A 19,830-nucleotide genomic window follows, 5' to 3' on the forward strand; every position below is an offset into this window, starting at 1 on the left:
AACAGAAAACGCTCACACACAAACACACGTGAGCAGGGCAGTGCTGAGTATAGGGTTTTAAACTGTGATCTAGGCTCTAGGTGGGCCTCGGGCACATTTACTGTTGCGGTGTTAAACTGTAATTTGGGCCAACACACACTAACACACACTATACACACCTCGTGGAAATATCTGTAAAGGCTCAGGTAACAGTCCATTGATGCGTTGCTCCACCACTGTGTTGCAGTACTGCAGAGAATAAAGTGAAACAAAACTCTTAAAAACAGTCCGGTTCCTTTTTTCAGAATAGTACACACAGAATCAATATTACGCTCAGTGAAAGTATTTCAGAAAAAAAAGAAGTACATAAAAGCAATCTTATGTCAAAAAAACATTCCCCTTCTCTCAGAGCCACTTGCAGTGTTGGGAGGAAAAGAAAAGATCCTAAATGAATCGGGCACCCTAGTGCTCAGGTAATCTTTTTAAAACACCAGTCACCCACTGTATCAATTCATCCGTTGTAATGGCCTGCCAGACGCAGCCCAATCACTGAGTTTTCTCATTTCAGCCTGACGTAAAAGCAATCTGCCAGTAACGGCTGCCTATTAATTAATTACACTGCATAATAGGCTGAAATGGAGTCTGGCATTTATAAACCTTTTATTATATTATTAATGATATTATTAATGTCATGGCAAGCTTTTTGTGTAATTATTATTATTTTTTCTTTAATTAATCTACACCATTAATAAAGAAATTTAACTTAAAACATTCTAGATTTCAAGTTTATTTGGTGCTGTACTTGTAGTTACATATAATTAATTTATGACATGGACTCTCATATTTTATAATATTCAATATTTAAATTTTAAAACTACAGAAACTAGTGACTTACAAATAGTATTAGACTTCATATTATATTCTGTATACATATATTATTTATATTTTTATATATTATATAATATTGTATAAATATTAAATATAGTTTTGAAGTTGACCTTGCAGTTGATATGTCATCTAGCACTTTTGCTGATTCCATTTCAAAAGAACTCTGCTGTCTTTCAAACACGCGCACAGATTTGTGTCTCCTGCCAAAAGAACATTCAGTGGATGTTTCGGTTAACAGAACCATCTGGTCGCTCGTCCTGTCCTCTCAGTCCAGCACGAGACCTTTGTGTCCAAACACAGAGCCCCCATCACACACAATAAAGCCATTAAAAACCACAGATCCAGATGGACATGAGAGGAGGGGAGAGTGTCAGTGTTTAACAGAAAGACAGAGACAGAGGGAAAGAGAGACAAAGGCAGAACAAGACAAAGGTCAAAAGCAAGCCTAACCAAGGGGCCGGCGGTACAGCACCATCCCTCCGCCGCGTGCGAATACGTGATGAATACGCCGGGCCGGGCCGCGCGCGAGGACATGCAGAGGAAGCAGTGTTAGAGCAGCTGTTATTAAATACCCTATTTATCACTGTCACCTCTCTGCACTGCCTGCAGGCACTGAAACCATGTAGCTCTACCAAAACACACACCTTTAATTTTCCACTTGGTTGCTTTATCGATTAGGGCTGCAATTACCTAACTAATCTGTAACAGTGTATTAAAAGAAACCTCCCTTTGTTGGACAATAACTAAAGGCAGTTTGATCACAGGAAGGCAGCTTGAGAGCTGGAGGGAACAGAGGAGTCGGACCTCCGCTCTGTTGGACCCCGATCATTAACACACCCCAAGTAAAGCGCTCCGTAATTAGCCGGCCCAGCCAGGGAGATCAGTGCCTGTGTGTGTGTGTGTGTGTGTGTGTGTGTGTGCGTGCCTGTGTGTGAGTTGGAGAGGCTACATCTGACATGGGTCAGTCTTTAACTTTGAACTAACATCCTGGAAAGGCTAACGGTAAGAAGGGGTTCACCAGGGACCCAGAACATCTCAGAGACCTCAGACTGATGATCGCTGCTGGAGTAAAAAAAAAAAAAGGTGCAGTCAAGACAGTTTGAAGGTCTGTTTCCACCAGAGAGCTCGGTGAATTAGCTTACGCACCTGTAAAGCGAGAAGTCATCTCTTAATTCCTATTAAGTCTACATAACAGTAATTCCCTTCACATGGAATTAATTGAAGCAAATTTATAAAGGTCCCCACAGAGACCCCAAGAGCCACCAAGGCAAAGGGCACACGCTTGAAATATGACCACAATGATCAGTTAAACATAGGCTCAAGCCTCAGAACATGTTACACGCATATTAAATTCCACCCTTCTCAGCAGCTTGCGCCCTCCCCAGAGAAGCAAAGGGCATCATGGGAGGAAAAACTCATTTTCAGAAAAAGTGGACTCAGTTGTGCTGTTAACCAAAATGCAATGGGGAGGCAATCTGCAACGCGCGCTAATATTCACTGTCAGAGTAATGTGGCCACAAAGAATTCTTTTGTGATGTGCCATGGTACATTCCTGAAAAGAAAAAAATCTCTCCCCGTATTAATGCAGATTGTTGCGATAACAAATGAGAACACTTGCATTCCCGCAAATATCTCCAATGTCAGAATGTGCATTTTAAAACCAGCTACTCGCAACTGCAGAATTAATCAAGAACGGGGGGGGAAAAAAGTTGAATTACACTCAGGCAGTGCAGGACACCCGCGAGACATCATTGTCAGTGTGTCACCTTCTGGTCTAATCTGGCTAATGACTGCAATGGCCTTGAGAGGTACAACATTGATAAAGCATCTAAAAATAAATAAATATCAAATATAAGTGATTTCATTTCCTGCAGAAGCGGTGGTATTGAAGCCCATGGCTACTCGAGAGTCATTGAGAGCTGATGGGGGGTAAAAGACAACACCAGCTGAAAGTGGATTTTGAAAAATTCCTCTACCCAGGAGGGCTGTGCTTCTAATGAGGCGAAACTTTAAGTATTGAATAATAAATAATAAAAGTTGATAGTTCATTTAACTTCCACTGTACTTCACAGGGGGAAAAACTATTACGAATCATTACGCTTGGTGTCCACAATGTGAGCAGTAAGTATTGAAAGCACTTTTGCGGCGGTCTCAAAAGAAGCACACAAAAAACAGAGAAAGAAGAAACAAGAGTAGGCAACAACATTCCCTGACTTGAAAAGGAAGACTTTAAATACGTAATCAGGTAAAAGTTTACAATAGCTTTTTATTAGACATAAATACTTTGAACGTTTTCAATTTGTGCCTGGTCACTGGGGGGGGGAGGCCGCTGCCTGAGTCAACACAAAAATAATGACTATTAAGAAAATAAACAGGAATTTAATATTACACTTTTCCCTTTGCTAATCTTGCTTGGTTAACACCTGTATAATTTAAAATGGGGGGGGGGACCAGAGACACACGTTGCTGTGGAAACATCAAGAGGTGAAGCCAGAAAAAAGGAAATAGATGAAGAAATTGAAGAGAAAAAAAAGAAAATATGTAGCTACTTGTCATCCTTGCCAATCAGCAAAGTAATGAGAACACTTTCCCCAAGGGTGAATAGATCTGGAATAATAGATTTGTAATAGCTTTTCCCTTCCAACAAAACACTTTCAGCATTCAAAAGTCTAATACAACAGACTGTAATAGAGCGCAACAGTGACCACCCACTTTTCAGCAGCCTTGGTTCCGGAAGTATTTTTCTTTGTTCATTTTCTCCATAGGCATTTTATTAAAGCGTTTTTATTGAAGAGTCTCATGAACCAACCAGATCCAAGATGAATCACAACATTACAAACAAGGGTTGTCGCAATATATCGGTATTGGCGATAGCCGCAATATTTCAAAAATGAAATGCTGATATTGTGTTAAAGTGTGTGAAAATCAAGTTTTTTAATGTCGTTTATATGTCTATTTGGTGTTTTTTAATATGCTTTAAGTCAAACCATGTGCAAATTCATAAGTCAACACCATTGCGGAGTATAATATTATTCTCCTTAAAACTGCAGTGATCTAAAGACATTTTCAAAAACGCGGTTTGTTTGTGACGTCACAAACTACCTTGTAACCAATCACATCAACGAATGATTTAGCATATCATTAACAGCGAACTAGCAGGGGAGTCTCGAGAGAAGCCAGGTTATCTAAGTATATTTTTCTTTTGATATGAAAAATCGGGTAGATTTAGCAATATAGCGGGTGTATGACATACGATGTTTTGATGAACTATATGCCTTTCTCCACTGACATTTTAAGTTCAAAGCGTTTGTAAGGATGCTGATTTTCAGAAGGCATATGTCTGACTCTGAGATGAAGAACGGGAACATGGTTTGTGTAACATTATTAGCTGTTTGACAACAGTCAAGCAAAAGGCTTATCACATTAATTACAGTTATGTGTCCATCGTTGTAAAAAGTGATACCATTGTGCAGCGTTTTACCTCAGTAAGTTGACCGAGTGGATCTCTGAGCTGGCGTGAGCGAGTGGAGGCGGGGCTAATTATCATTATTCATAGATCATATTCATAGATCCGCCTATGCTAAATGAAGAAAGGGTGTAGAGTTACATTCAAGCTATTTTAAGGCATGAAGAAAAATTGTTTTCACAGGAAAAAACATTTGAATATGTCATTTTGGTGATCAAAGATGAGTTTTAAGGGATACTACACATGTATGTGTAATATTACACATACAATATCATCGTTAATAACCCAGTAACTACCTGAATAACACTCCAACACAGTAGGTGGCGGTTTTGCACCTTAACACTGGTTACCACCAATCATAAAATGGGGAGAAAAAAAAAAAAAAAGTAGTACATTATTCTTGTACACTTTTACATAGGGATGCACGACATTATCGGCATCAGTAGCTCACATGTGCTCAAGAAGTGCTATCGATATGATCACATCTGCAGTGTGGTCATTCTTGAAGCGAACTTTTGCCGGTGATTAGATTCACTGTTTTGGATCGCCACGCTGAATTTGATAATGTGAGTACAGAATGAAGGTCCGGTGTACAACTACAGTGTGCAGCAGCAGCAACAACAACAACCTCCCCCAGGTCCTATTGCCCGCCCTGTAAGGAATATTATTTATTTAGGGGGCGCTGTAGGCCTACATGTAAAATACACAAATAACATTAAGATACTTGTGTTTCTGAATAAACAAAGCAGCAATTGATGCCATAAAATGTCAAATCTGATTTGATTTAAAAGGTCGGAAGCTATAGTTTACATGATGAATAAAAAACACAAACATGATACTTGTAAATTAAATAATTGTAAATATTCAGTTTTATTCATTAATGTGTAATATATTTTTTCAAACAGAGTCTGAAAATAACTTAAATCCAAGAAGCTCTAAAAGAATTTTTACAGCTCTTTTGCTGTAGACCATCTACAAATGTTAAAATCCACAAATAAAATGTTGAGTTTACAACTGCATCAGAGTTGTCAAAAGCACCGATTTCGGTACCAAGTCGCTACTGAAATTTTAAAAATGTGACGCTTTGAGAGCTGTTGAGCGGATTCACAAACACCTTTGATTGGCCAAATGTGTTCACGGCTCATCGGATATGTCTGTGACTGGCTACAATGATCAACGCTTGAAAAACATGTTGTAAATAGTCATCAATGACGCTCTTTACCAAGTGCTTACAGATACACATGGAAGCGTTTGAAAGCAGGCGTCTATCGCGGACCAGTCCTGCTCCCGCTTTCAAATTCAAACACTTCCGTGTGCTTTCAAACGCTCCCATCAAGGATGCTTTAAATTGATCAAAAGTAACAGTGAAGACATTTATAATGTTACAAAAGATTTCTATGTAATAAATGCGTTAATAAATTTAATAAATGCAAGTAAATGCTGTTCATTTAACTTTCTATTTATCAAAGAATCCTGAAAAAAAGTATCACCATTTGCACAAAAATGTTGAGCAGTACAGTGCTTACAATGCATTACACAGTTGTTTAACAACAACAAAAACTTTCAGTAGACAAAAACTCCAAAACACCAAACAGTTTTGAAAGTTGTGAGTTGTAAAAATGACATGATCTAGGACATTTATACAGCGCACAGCATTGTAAAGACTGTACGTCTATCCCTCAGAGCCTCGTTTTTATCTGAATTAAAGGGTTAGTTCACCCAAAAATGAAAATAATGTCATTAATTACTCACCCTCATGTCGTTCCACAGCCGTAAGACCTTCATTCATCTTCAGAACACAAATTAAGATATTTTGATTAAATCCGATGGCTCAGTGAGGCCTGCATAGCCAGCAATGATTTCCTCTCTCAAGATCCATAAAGGTACTAAAAACATATTTAAAACAGTTCATGTGAGTTCAGTGGTTCTATGTTAACATTATAAAGCATTGAGAATACTTTTTGTGCACCAAAAAAACAAAATAACGACTTTTCAACAATATCTAGTGATGGGCGATTTCAAAACACTGCTTCGGAGCTTTGCGAATCGAATCAGTGACTCAGAGCGCCAAAGTCACGTGATTTCAGCAGTTTAGCCGTTTGATAGGAGATCCGAGTCACTGATTCGATTCGTAAAGCTCTGAAGCAGTGTTTTGAAATCGCCCATAACTATATTGTTGAAAAGTCATTATTTTGTTTTTTCTGGCGCACAAAAAGTATTCTCGTCGCTTTATAATATTAAGGTAGAGCCACTGAACTCACATGAACTGTTTTAAATATGTTTTTAGTATGGATCCTTTAAGTATCCTTTATGGATCTTGAGAGAGGAAATGTCATTGCTGTAAATGCAGGCCTCACTGAGCCATCGGATTTAATCAAAATATCTTAATTTGTGTTCCGAAGATGAACAAAGGTCTTACAGGTGTAGAATGATATGAGGGTGAGTAATAAATTACATTATTTTCATTTTTGGGTGAACTAACCCTTTAAATTCAATATTGCATCTAACCTGACTCTATACCTTTTTGTCAGATGTTTTGTTTACATGGTAACAATGACGTTTCTGATGGTGGAGTTATGTTTACAATTATAGGCAAAGTAGCTCTTCAATGGCAATCTGGCTAATAAACATGTTTTAGAAATGATGCTGAAATCACACTGTTTAACAGCTGAATCAAATGACTTAAAGAGCTCAGCAACATTTATACATGAGGCAGACTCACATACGACAGCATGGCTTTGAGCTCCTCGTCGCTGCGAACTGTGATTCGGTCACCAACTTCATCCTCATCTGAAATATAAGAGAATCATTTGAATGAAACAGCTAATCACTTGCCAATTTAAACAACTATTTTTATCAATTTTCTGCAAATGTATAAGTTTACTTTCTTGCATGACTTTAGCCTGAACAATTTGCTTTGTTCAATAAAGACAACGGCATTGAAAAGAGAAAATGACAGTTATTCGGTAATATTTTCTGGTTGATTCATTATATATAAAATTGTGTTGGCTATACTGAATATGATTTTAAACCCAAGTCAAATAGTAAAATAATTAAAATATAACAACAATGCTCACATTCAAAAGCTGTGACTGTAGCTTCAGGCATGACATCCCTGATCGCGGCCTGCCAAAGGAGAGAATCACAGAGCAGACACACATTTGACTGACAGCTGTCAATCAGCACCACTATTCTAAAAACCACTTATCAAGGAATTACACACTCCATGAATGGTTTCTCCCTCTAAAATGTACTGAGATATCACATGAAAACACATAGCAAATACAGGTAAAACAGCAACTCACCAGCAAATCGTTAAAGTTGAGATGTGATGGGCAATCCACTAATGAGTCCATGTCCCCCACCGGTGTCTTTATCCGGATGACGATTCCCTCAGATTCCATGCTGCACATGTTATTCAAAACAAGTAAAAGCATAACAAAAGACACCGAGAAACATAATCTTGGCTTTCAGTGCAGATTCCCAGACAGACATCAGCTGTACAGCAGGCTAGGCGGCTAGCTGCTTAGCTCACTAACAGTGAAGAAAACATTCACGACACAACTGACGCAGCGGTCACTTTGTCTAAAAAACGAGCGACATGTCATTCCAGATGTACGGACTACAGTTAATCCGACTGTTAACTAGGATTTGAAAAGTGTGTCAGTTGTTAACAAACTGTCAACAATGAAAGTAAAGCAGAGGAAGTTTAGCGGAAGTGTATCGACATTTACCCGGAAGCTGAACGTCAGCTGGAGACATTTAAAAGCCTCAAAAAATTTATATATATATATATATATATATATATATATATATATATATATATATATAAGCCTCACAGACTAAGAAGCTGGCTACTAGACGGTATTCGCGACGTGTCTTTATCTATTCGTTTTATATATTCCTAAAAACTAAAAGTTTTGCTTGTATATAATTATTATTTCAAAACGTCGCGTTAATTTGCAGACAAACCCGGAATGCTGCTGTTTTTTTTTTGTTTGTTTGTTTGTTTTTTTTAAGTAGCGAACAAGTTGCTACATAAGGCTTTAGATAAATTATATATTTTTAATTGAGTCGTATTGAGCTGTATATTAATTTTTAATTGAGCTGATGTGTAATTTTGACCTCATACATTTTAGTTATAAATAAAAAAAAAATCGCCATTTTAAAAACTCATTGCAAATTCTATCTATTTTTTGTTTTGTTTTTTTGTTTAACCCATTTTTAAGATTTTTTTTTTTTTGTATGAAAGTTAATTTTTGCTTTACATCGTAATTATTTTACATATAAATGTATTTGTTAAATAGCAGTGTTATATGTGAGCTACATAGAATGGTCATTACATGGTCATTATCACAAAACAAGACAGGTTATAGCCTATTTGTCTTATGCAAACATAATTTTTTAAATTTCATCTAAAATATTTTATGTCAAAATACGTTTTTATTTGGTAAGCAGGATAATATAGTCAGGCTGTCTTTATCATTGTAGATAATTTCATATTTTACCTCTACTTACTCCATGTGTTTCATATTTTACTTCTTTACCTCTTTTCTGCTTATAAACACTCTAAAAAATGCTGGGTTAAAAACAACCCAAGTTGGGTTGAAAATGGATAAACCCAGCGGTTGGGTTAAATGTTTGCCCAACCTGCTGAGTAGTTTTATTTAACTCAACTATTGTTTAAAAATTACTGTATTGCTCACTTAAAATGAACCCAAAATATGCTGGAAATTAACATTTATTAATATGTTTAATAAATTAATAATAATTCAACAATGAACATTTATTAAATTGCTTATTAATAAATGTTCACCTTTTAAATATTATTGTTGTCTCTAATAATTATGTGTCTGATTTTTAATTTCCAACCCATTTTGGGTTCATTTTAAGCCAGCCATAAAGTAATTTTTTAACAATAGTTGGGTTAAATAAAACTGCCCAGCATGTTGGTTAAACATGTTGGGTTGTTTTTAACCCAGCATTTTTTAGAGTGTACAATTTAAATAGCATTAGTATTTAAAGATTTCTACTTTGCACAACTCATTAGCGTGTAATTGAATGTACAACAAAGAACATTTAGTGCCCTGTTGATTACAGCCTTATCTTAGGGGAAGACTCATTCGCTCAATCACGGTCACAGCCTGATTGCAAAAGCCTCAGCAATCATTGATCCTTCAGCAAAATAGAGTTTTGTTTCTTTTGACCTCAGAGTCCAGCTAATGCAGTCTTGATACCTTCCGGCCAGGATTTAGAGCAATGTGTAATGATAAAGAGCTATGGAAGCTAAGTCTGACCCATGGCAAGCTGAAATCCATGATATGATCGCGGCCTTCCAAATAGGATCAAGTCTCACATCAAACTTTAAAACAATAGCGTTTCCAGCCTATCAATGCCCTGACCTATTATTGGCACTAAAGCTGCCCTGTCAATGGAACAAATGTGTAGTCTGAAAGAGCAGTGGAAGAATGCCACCTTAAATGTTTGCTTTGCTCACTTTGTAAGAGGACAAAAGCGAAATGCTTAAATACGCAATGGGGTTGTGCACTATTGAATGAAGACCATTCTCCTCTCAAACTACAATTGAAACAGTCAGGTTTTAACCTCCTGATGTTAGTGAAAACTTACTAAGAGCTCTCTGTTTAATGATCAGATTATATTACTCAAATAACAATTGTCAACTGAGGAGTTATAGTTTTGATAGCTCTAAAATGTACAGTTTGTGTAAACAGCTGAATCCACAAGTGGCTCATAAACACACAATCAAACCTAATGAGTGGTTAACCCTTCGTGCTCTGAATGAGTCATCAGCTGCTCTGCATGACATTGATTGTGTGTCACACAGCACAATAAGTATGGCTGAGTCTCATTGTTCAGAGATGGAATTGTAGTGTATCTAGCAGTAAAGTGCTGATTACAAGAGAGATGTAACTGCAGTTTGTCGTCCCTCTGTGGACCTGCTGTTAAGGTCTGGTGCAGTATAAAAAAAAAACACAAAAAAAAAAACAAAAAAAACATGCTACATCAGCAAACACAATTATCAGAAATCAAACTGGACCTACAGCCGTGAGGAAGAGCATGGAGAGAGAGGGCTAGAATGCAGTGTCTGGTAATTAAAAAACATTTTATAAGCCTAAACGGTCTTCGCTCTCTTCCTCTCCATCGACAAGCTGCTTAGCTGAGACAGAGCAGTTTGACTACAAACACATGAACTGCTGGTGTTTAACTCTGCACTGGAGAAAAACAGGATCAAAAGACAAGCTGAGGAAATTTCCAAGTGTTTTTTCCACAAAGACAAACATTTTCTGAAATTATTGTTTACAAAATTCCAAATGAATCAGAAAAACCACATAAGCTCTTTGGACATCATTATTTTGAAAATAAGTGCAAACCGAGCACCAGGGAGTTGTTACCTGCTGTAAATTCAATTCATGGAAATCGGTGTGGCAGGAACTGAGGAAATAATTCAATATGAAATTGAAGTTTATTTTCTAAATGTATGTTATAGATCTCATTGTGAACAATTAATCTATGCTTAATTTTTTTTGTTTTAGATTTCTTTTTAAAGTTTTTGACTTCTGTATTTAATCAAAATGTAGTAACTGGATCGCAAATACTGTGAAAACAACAGACTTCTCTCTGGTAACGAATGCCGGACTTTTCCAGTGATCTAGTCCGTTTAAACCCTGCCCAGTTCTTGTTCCTCCACCTTCATTTTTGAGTGCAGTGCCAACATCTCAAAATCCAATCAACAATGGATGGATAGAACAAAGACCCGCCCTACATTTTTTCTTTTCCGATAATCCATTAATCACAGCGGTACGTCACAATACAGAAAGAAAAGATCTGTCGCTACTTTTGTTTCACTTCGAATTTCAACCTGATGAAGTACACCTGTAAGTGTGATATGTGGCTTACATGACTCCTTGATAAAAAAAAAAAGTTTTAGCCTGATTAGTTTAATCATACAAATCAGCAAAAAGTCTTGCAATGTCTGCAACTCCACACACTTATTCCTCAGTTTGTAAAAGATCAGCATTATATTCAGTATTGACCATACAAATCACATCACTCACCCACCTGATCCACTGAATCTGGAATGAGTCCAGCACCACTCTGATTGTAATGGCTAAAGTATGAGCAATATGTAAATGAGATCCCCATTGCATCCATAAAGTAGTGATGCACATGCATAATTAATTGGCTTGTGTATATTTTATTACCTGTTTATTTTATGCTCATCTATCACCATAGTTGAGGGGTCTTGGTAAGTCTTGGTAAGTATAAGAGACTAAAAAGTATTTTATACCCTAAACTTTTGAATGGTATATTCTGAAAGTGATTAACAAACAGCTGTCCAGAGGAGTTTATTTGTTTGATTGTTTGTGTGTTTTGTGTAATTAGGAGGTCTTCTTTCGGGGATCTATAAAAAATTGTTCCATTTACTGTTCTGTTATACCCCAATTTCTTCAAGACAACGCATTGAATCTCAAACAAGACAGTTCTAAACTAGCCTTGCAACATCAGAATTTGTACTAGATTCATTCATTTTAATATTAATGTTCACAATGACAACCAAGGAATGCATTATACTGTGTGTTGACGGACAAAGGCGCTCACTATCTTTCTAAGTATCTACTGCCAACACCACATATTGTGGTCAGGCATTGCCGTGTCTGCCCTAACATCTGTTTGTTAAATGGGATCATTATAAGCATATTAAGAGGTCAGTGGGATCAAGGTTTTGTGTTTAAACTAGTCCATTTCCACAGTCATATCAGAGCAGAAACACTGCGAAGGGGAGTTGATAAATCAAGCCTGAGGGGGTCTGGTAATAGCTCTGAGCCAGGTAGCACAGCCCTCTGAGCTTATCCTATTCGTCACCTTAAACGTTCTGCCAGCGTGTCTGCTAATTTACTCAAACCACTGCCTCTAGATCTGACCTATACTGAAGACATAATAAGCGCTGCTCCTTCTATTTTAGACACCTCCAGTCCTGTTACGAGATCCGGTAATGTCTGCGGTACCATCAGTGTCTACAAGCCCACTCACACACATCTTATTTTACACTTTAAATTGATTCCAAGATTTATATTTCTTGGTCATTAAAATTGCACCTGGCACACTATTACAAACCTAAAATATATATATTATATTATATATATATTATATATAATAATATATATTATATTATTTTGTGTTTATACACTACTGTTCAAAATTTTGGGGTATATATATATATATATATATATATATATATATGTATATAGGATCTTTACAGCCACGGTCATTAATAACTAGTGTTATATCAAAAAGCAAAAAAATACAAAATGTACTGCTGGGCAAATGACTAATCGCGATTAATCGCATCCAAAATAATAGTTTGAGTTTACATAATATATGTGTGTGTGCTGTGTATACTTATTATGTATATAGAAATATACATATATACAAGTATATATTTAAGAAAAATTTGTTATATTTATATATAAAATATTTATATTTATATATAATATAAATTATATAAATATATGTACAGTATATACATGCAAATATTTCTTAAATATATACATGTATGACAAAATAAGTACACAGCACACACACATATATTATGTAAACACAAACTTTTATTTTAGATTTGATTAATCGCGGTTAATCGTTTGCCCAATATTAAAAAAATCTCATTTTGTGTTCCAATGGAAAATAAATAAATGCTGTTCTTTTGAACTTTTTATTCATCAAAGAATCCTAAGATATATATAAGATAAGAAATGTTTATGTGATATGTGATAAGAAATGTTTCTTGAGCATCAAATAGCATATTAGAATGATTCCTGAAGGATCATGTGACACTGAAAGAATATTTTTGTTCAAGTAAATGCAACCTTTGTGAGCATAAGAAACATTTAAAAAAATCTTACCCCAAACTTTTGAATACAAAATAAACACTAACAGGACGACCAGGAAGCAGAAGGGTCTTGCATCATGTGATAATAAATGACAGTGTGTTATCCGTTTGATTACATGGATACGTACAAATAAATAAATGAACATGGAATATTGATTTTATGTATTATTTTGATGTATTATATTTGCTTTATTAACCTTATTTGATATAGGGTAGACTGAAACACAAGTTTCATGGATGAGATATATAGTGTTGCCACTGAAAACTCTTTATTAAGAGATTTTTTTTAGCATTAACGCTGCATCTGAGTCTGGTCTCACGCAACATTCACAATCTATTTTAATTTTTCTCTATTAGACTGATCACATATCCCAGCCTTCCCATCTCAGTTATATTTATATAATAAGTCTAAATAAGACAGACTTAATGGGCAGAACTACAGGCAGACGTACGAAGGTACCAGAGGTATTGAGGTATTCTGCCCAGTATCGATCCGAAAGCAGCTCCCATATGCCTAATCCAGCGGCCCGCATGATGAGCATGCAGGCTCCAGAGGGTCATTTACAGTGTCTGTAAGAATCCAACCGCACTGCCTCATTGTAAAACATAACAAAAGCAGCTGAAATACAAGCCTGGTCTGTACCTGTGCTCTATAGCATCACTTTTTCATTAAAAACCACAATCCTGCAGCTGAGCCTCAGGGAAAGCCACAATACAGCCCTCTAACACAAGGGCAAACACACGGGGCCTGACGCTAGCCTTCAGAAAATAAAAAAGCAGTAAATAAATAGGTAAATTGAAGTGGGTTTTTGCAAAAGGGTTGAATGTAAATGGAGTATTGAATGTAACTGGATTTGTCCAGCACTCTGTGCAACATTTGGGCTTTTATGCTTGTGGGTTTCTTTAATGTTTTGAAAGACTCCAGCTCCCTTTTGTATGCAGAAAGCTGATTCAGTGCACTAAAGATTGCTGTGAGTACCACTGCACATAAACAGCTAATGTTACATACTCTAAAGTAGCTTGTAAATATCATACAGAGTGTGGAAAACATCTATAAATGGCACATTAAACAGATGATGATGTGTTGACTAAGCTGCAGTGCTGTAGTATTAAGTGGTTTTGTGCTTCTTTGTGCGCATAGCACTAGCTTGAGCCTTTGTGTAATTACAGGGTAAAAGTTCAGACTATAAAAACCCTCAATGACACAGGAAATGTTTGACTGTCATGTCTTATGACCCCTGAGCGTGATGGAGATCGACCACACGTTTCAATCTTGCAGGAGTACACAGGTCAGAGACGGTACGTTTGATGAATGGCACTTGGCCTTTATGAATGTTCTCAATATTTGTTTTGTATTTGAAATCTGAGGGTTATTTTAAAGCCAAAGAAACTGATCTAAACCAACATGTGCTAACTTGAAGTGAAAGGAAGGATCCTGATGCAGTTCCTTCCTATTCTATCCATATAATGGTGCCCTCTGGTGGTGGAACTGACTTGAGCGCCTCACAACATTGACACAACAAAAGAAAACATACCTCAAAAGAATCTGCTAAGAAGCCATAGTTCTGTATAAACAGACAACAGCTCCTTGGCAAACAAAGCCATTGTGAGCAGACCTCATTCCATGACTGTGTGGAAGGAAATGAAGATGGCTCATTAGGTGTGCTCGCTTTGTAGCAGGGGATCCATCTGTAAAACATGCAGCACATGAGGAAACCGGAAGGAACTTTATGATTGCTAGAATCGATGTGTGGGAGATATTGTGTTGACACATCCTTGATGAATCTCACTCTCTCTCTCTGTTTCTCTTTCCCCCATCTCCTTCCCAAGAGATTTTCTCTCCTGTCACAACCCCGGATGGTCCAGCCACCAGAGGTCAAAGGTCAAACCCTAAAAGAGAAATTAGTTTATTGACACAATAAGACCTGGCAGTTTATTTGATGTTCCATCACACAGTGTTCCAACCTTCCTCGTGTTTGCCTCTCAATTTCACAGATCCCATGGGAGGGTGAGAAACAGAAGCTATATAAATGAGAAATCTATCACTGGTGTTATAACGCTTTGAGGTCTCTTGATCTTCTGAGTCCACATCACATGGTGGCTGATCTGTTAGATACCTCAAATAGTAATGAGACAACTTGTTATTTGGCTAAATAATAATTAAAAATTTGAACTGATTAAAAATGTTAAAAATGTAATTAGTTGATTGCACAGATTTAATAACACTTAGTAACTAGTGCTGTCAAATTGATTAATCATGATTAATCGCTTCATAAAAGTTTGTGTTTATATGTGTAATACTTATTATATTTACATATATGCATATATATACACACACAGAGACATATATAGTATATATAAATTATATATTATAGTATATAATATATATACACACACATATTATGTAAACAAACTTTTGTTACGTCATTAAGCACGATTAATAGATTTGACAGCCTTATTAGTAACACTTAGATATTTAACTTCTATATTAGATAGATAGATAGATAGATAGATAGATGGTATCTATTACATGGTATTTGAATGTAACATTTAACAGACACGCAATATTATAAAATGAATCAATCAATGTCACAACAAGAAGTTCAGTATGGGAAATATTGAGCTTTTAAATGTAGATATTTTGGTGTTGGCAAAAACACATCTGCAGTCATTACGTTCCTGGAGCACTGAATGAAAAGCGCTTAACCTTTTGCTGTACACCTACATCTGTTCAATCAGATGAGCAGACATTCAATAAGATGGATCTCTGCGTAATGACAGCTGATCTGAATGGAAAAAAAACAGAGCCAGTTTAGCAGATGTGAAATAAGAGAGCCGTTGGATTTTCTAGTTTGCATCTGTGGAAATACACAAGTATGTGCATCAGGAACTTTTAAAGTATAGAGTTGGATGTGACAGCTCATTAACACACAATTGTCTAATGATGTGAAAAACAAGGCCTCTGACACTTTACCAAGACTAAGCACGTCATCTCCCCTATAAACACAGATATACTCTCTCTCTGTCTCTCACTCTATCCTGGAGAGGGTGATAAATGCCTGTGCAAGCAAGTCAACTGGACGATCAATCAGAGGGCAGCCTTTCTTCATCTGGTCAATGGCACTCTTGTTTCTGCTGTGGGAGAATGGCACAATGACTTTACCACTTAATTATGTTGTTAATTGCTGTGTTACGATTTCTGCAGGAGGTCCCGCAGGTTAGTAATTGAGGGTGGCCGCACCTGCAGACACGCTGCATTTATTCACAATTCAATAACTTGAGTCAAGCGATAATGATCATCTGCTTTCAAATGCTGCTGCCCTTACTGTTAACCCACTCTCATAGTAAATATTGATTTTCTCTACAGCAATTTGCTTGATTAGTAAAGCAATGTATTTTTAAAGATTTCATGCCCTCGAGAATGTTGTTGATTAAGATGTTATTTACATTGCTTTTAAAGAATTATTAACACTCACTTTGAAATTGGTGAATTTTAAACAAACATTCGTGGTCAGTAAGTTTCTTATACTCACTAAGGCTACATTTATTTGATCGAAAACAGTAATACAGTAATATTGTGAAATATGATTACAATTTAGAATAACTGTTTTCTATTGTAATATATTTTTAAATGTCATTTATTCCTGTGATGGCAAAGCTGAATTTTCAGTAGCCATTACTCCCGTCTTACATGATCCTTCAGAAATCATTCTAATATGCTGATTTGAATTCAATACTGTCAATCCTTTCTGCACTGATGTATTATCTGATAAAATCATTAAATAAAATTAAATGCACACACCCATTTGCATTTTTTATCAGACCACAACTAAAATCTTAACAGAACAGCTGGAAAAAAAAAAATAAATAAATAAAATATGGTCACTTTTATAAAGGAAATATTTCTCCATCTGCTGATGCTATACAGTCAGTGTGTAATGAATGAATATAATTGAGGACACTGCTGCTGCCCAGCACAGTTATTGTCATAAGTCAAATTTGTTACAACACCCTGAGGTTGAAACACACACTCTTTGCCTCGGGCTATTAACCTAAATATGTCCTAATACGGCCACTTCAACAACGGGCACACTTGACATGCTCTCCATGAAAAAACATGTGGTTTGATTACCTTGCAAAGTACAGAAAGAGTAACCTTGCGTTCATCTCTGTAAGTTTCAGTGGTTTCCCTCCTGTGGTGCTCCCAGAACAGCCAATAATTAAACAATATGCACACAGGCTGGTGAATAGCAGGAGCCGCTCTCAGGTTTGGGGAGGGTTGGGCATAACTGGGGCAAGGGAAGCCTAGCTGTGTCTACAGCTGGGGCTGTAGCAGTTAGCACTCTAAATGCACCATTAACACAAACTATAACATTTGACTGAACCTGCCACACACTCCTACAAACACAGCTCCATCACGCTCTCTGCCCCATTAACACAAACTATAACATTACAATGAAGACTTTCACACACAAACACACTATTACACACAATGTAACCATTACCACAAGCTGTAACATTAGGCTTCACCAGGCATAATGATTGCACTGAACCAATAGTGGAGAATGAGCAAGCCAAACTGATGTTATGTGGCTGTTTGACTTTGTATAACACAGTGAAAGTATTATACAAAGTTTGTTATTTACTTTATATTAATAATGTATTTCTAATGCTATTCTACTATAATACATTCTACAATCAGTCTGTCATTGAATCATTTGATATTTTTTGGGTGAATCATTTATTCTACCGATTTGTTAAAAAACACTGATTCATTCAGGAATGAAACAAGTCTTTGGGCCTGTCCTAATACACACACATGAGGTCTTTGCACTTGACCTCTTGTCTACTTATGTAGATAACATATTTACAGTATTTGGCCCAAGTGCTAAAATGGGTGTGAAGACTGCAAGTGTGTGTAGAACTTTTGATTACCCTGATGATTTCTGATTACCCACTTATAGTGTTGTAAAATGTTTTTAAAGAGCTTTTTTTACTTTAAAATAAACATAGGGACTACTAGAAGCGGTGCTTCTTATTAAGTGATAAAAAGTACAGCTTAGGCTAGTGGATTTAGTGTGCGTTATGACACTGAGATTAGGCATTTATCAGACCTGCGATAGTCTTGTACATTTACTTTCTGTCAAGTATATACAGGTGCCCTCAAGTGGCCAAGACCACAAGTATGGTTTTTGAACAGGTCCTTTGAATCACTCACTCCATCAAATCATTTAAAAACACACAGTCATTAAGTGTCTTTACAAGTGAGTCATTGAATGATTCACTCAAGCGATTCGTTCAACAACACTGATTAATTCAGGAAATGAGCAGAGATGGCCACAAATACATCAAAAAGTATTTAGTTACAAATTACAAATATTTACTCATCAAATGCATTTATATAAAATACAAAATACTGCTGTAAAAAAATGTATTTAATTAAAATATAAGTAATTTGTAATCTGAAAATACAAAGTATTTTTTGAAGTGCGAGAGTAACAGTGGAGTTAGATACACATAAGAGAGATGCTCTCAGTTGCTATGTATAGCCAAAGCATTCAAAAAGCACTAACAACTATTTAACGGTAGCTATTTAACTTCTTTACCTGCTTCTGACCTTGCTATGCAAAGTAAGACAGACGTCAGTCATGAGCTCCGCAACCGAAACAGCAGCCGCCTTTTATGGTGCATTCACATAAGGGGGCGTCGGCGTTAACGCTTATCATTTACTTTGAATGGGTGACATCAAGCGTTGCCAAACTGAATTGTGGGTCGCTTTACTCACATTGCTTGTGGCAGAAGTTAAAATTTTTCAACTTTTCAAACGCCAACGCAAGCGTCAGCCAATCAGATCGCCTTATGCAAATACCCTAGCGCAGACGCTAGCTAATTGCATTCATGCAACACCGGAAAGTAATGTGATTGGCTGTTGTCGAGATGATGATGAGAGTTATTGTATACGAGAATAAAATAATATATTTGAATGTGTTTTTAGTATTTTAAATACAAAATACTTTATCTCAAAGTATTTAATTACAAATTACATTTTATTTTTTATTTGTTAAGAAAAATACAAATTACAAAATACTCAAAAGTAATTACATACGTATTTTTAATACATTTAATTAAAATACTGCCCATCTCTGGATATGAGCAATGGCTAATTCTGCTCTGGCTTTGTTTGGAACCACTTTTATTGGCAGAGCAAAAATAGACAACATAAGGGAACATTCGCTTGGCACAGGCAGTGGTATATAAAAAAAATGTAATGTCTAGAGATGCATTTTTTTTAAAGTTGAACGCTGTGTCATGCACGATATGCTGCACGAAATGCAAGCACAATTGTCAAAGACATTTGTTGAGCTCATCTTTACATAAAAAGCAGCATAGTAGAATAAATACTTTAAATAAAGTATATTAATAAATGCCCATGGCATATAGAGACAAACACACACCACAGTCCACAAACAAGATATAAGCACATATAAAGTCAAGTGCAAAAGTTTTCTGCACATGAGAAAGAAAAAAACAATCAGAAAAAAACCCTACTGACACAGTGCAATAACCTCTGTTCCATGTGTCCTGTGAA

At 36.3% G+C, this 19,830-nt stretch overlaps 1 protein-coding gene across 2 annotated transcripts in view; it reads right to left on the bottom strand.

Annotated features, from left to right (window-relative positions):
- map2k5 (mitogen-activated protein kinase kinase 5) overlaps nt 1-8,088 on the bottom strand; it is a 67,635-nt gene extending 59,547 nt beyond the window's left edge. For both annotated transcript variants that reach the window (XM_051899696.1, XM_051899695.1), the window contains exons 1-4: nt 7,639-8,088; nt 7,411-7,459; nt 7,056-7,123; nt 159-228 (exon numbers count right to left, since the gene is read on the bottom strand). In XM_051899696.1, the coding sequence (XP_051755656.1) occupies nt 159-228; nt 7,056-7,123; nt 7,411-7,459; nt 7,639-7,770 (319 nt within the window). In that variant the 5' untranslated portion in view covers nt 7,771-8,088. The remainder of the gene's footprint in view (nt 1-158; nt 229-7,055; nt 7,124-7,410; nt 7,460-7,638) is intronic.
- Between the last annotated feature and the right edge of the window lie 11,742 nt (nt 8,089-19,830).

This window comes from Ctenopharyngodon idella, chromosome 7, assembly GCF_019924925.1.
Source record: "Ctenopharyngodon idella isolate HZGC_01 chromosome 7, HZGC01, whole genome shotgun sequence".
Classification (NCBI taxonomy): Eukaryota; Metazoa; Chordata; class Actinopteri; order Cypriniformes; family Xenocyprididae; genus Ctenopharyngodon; species Ctenopharyngodon idella.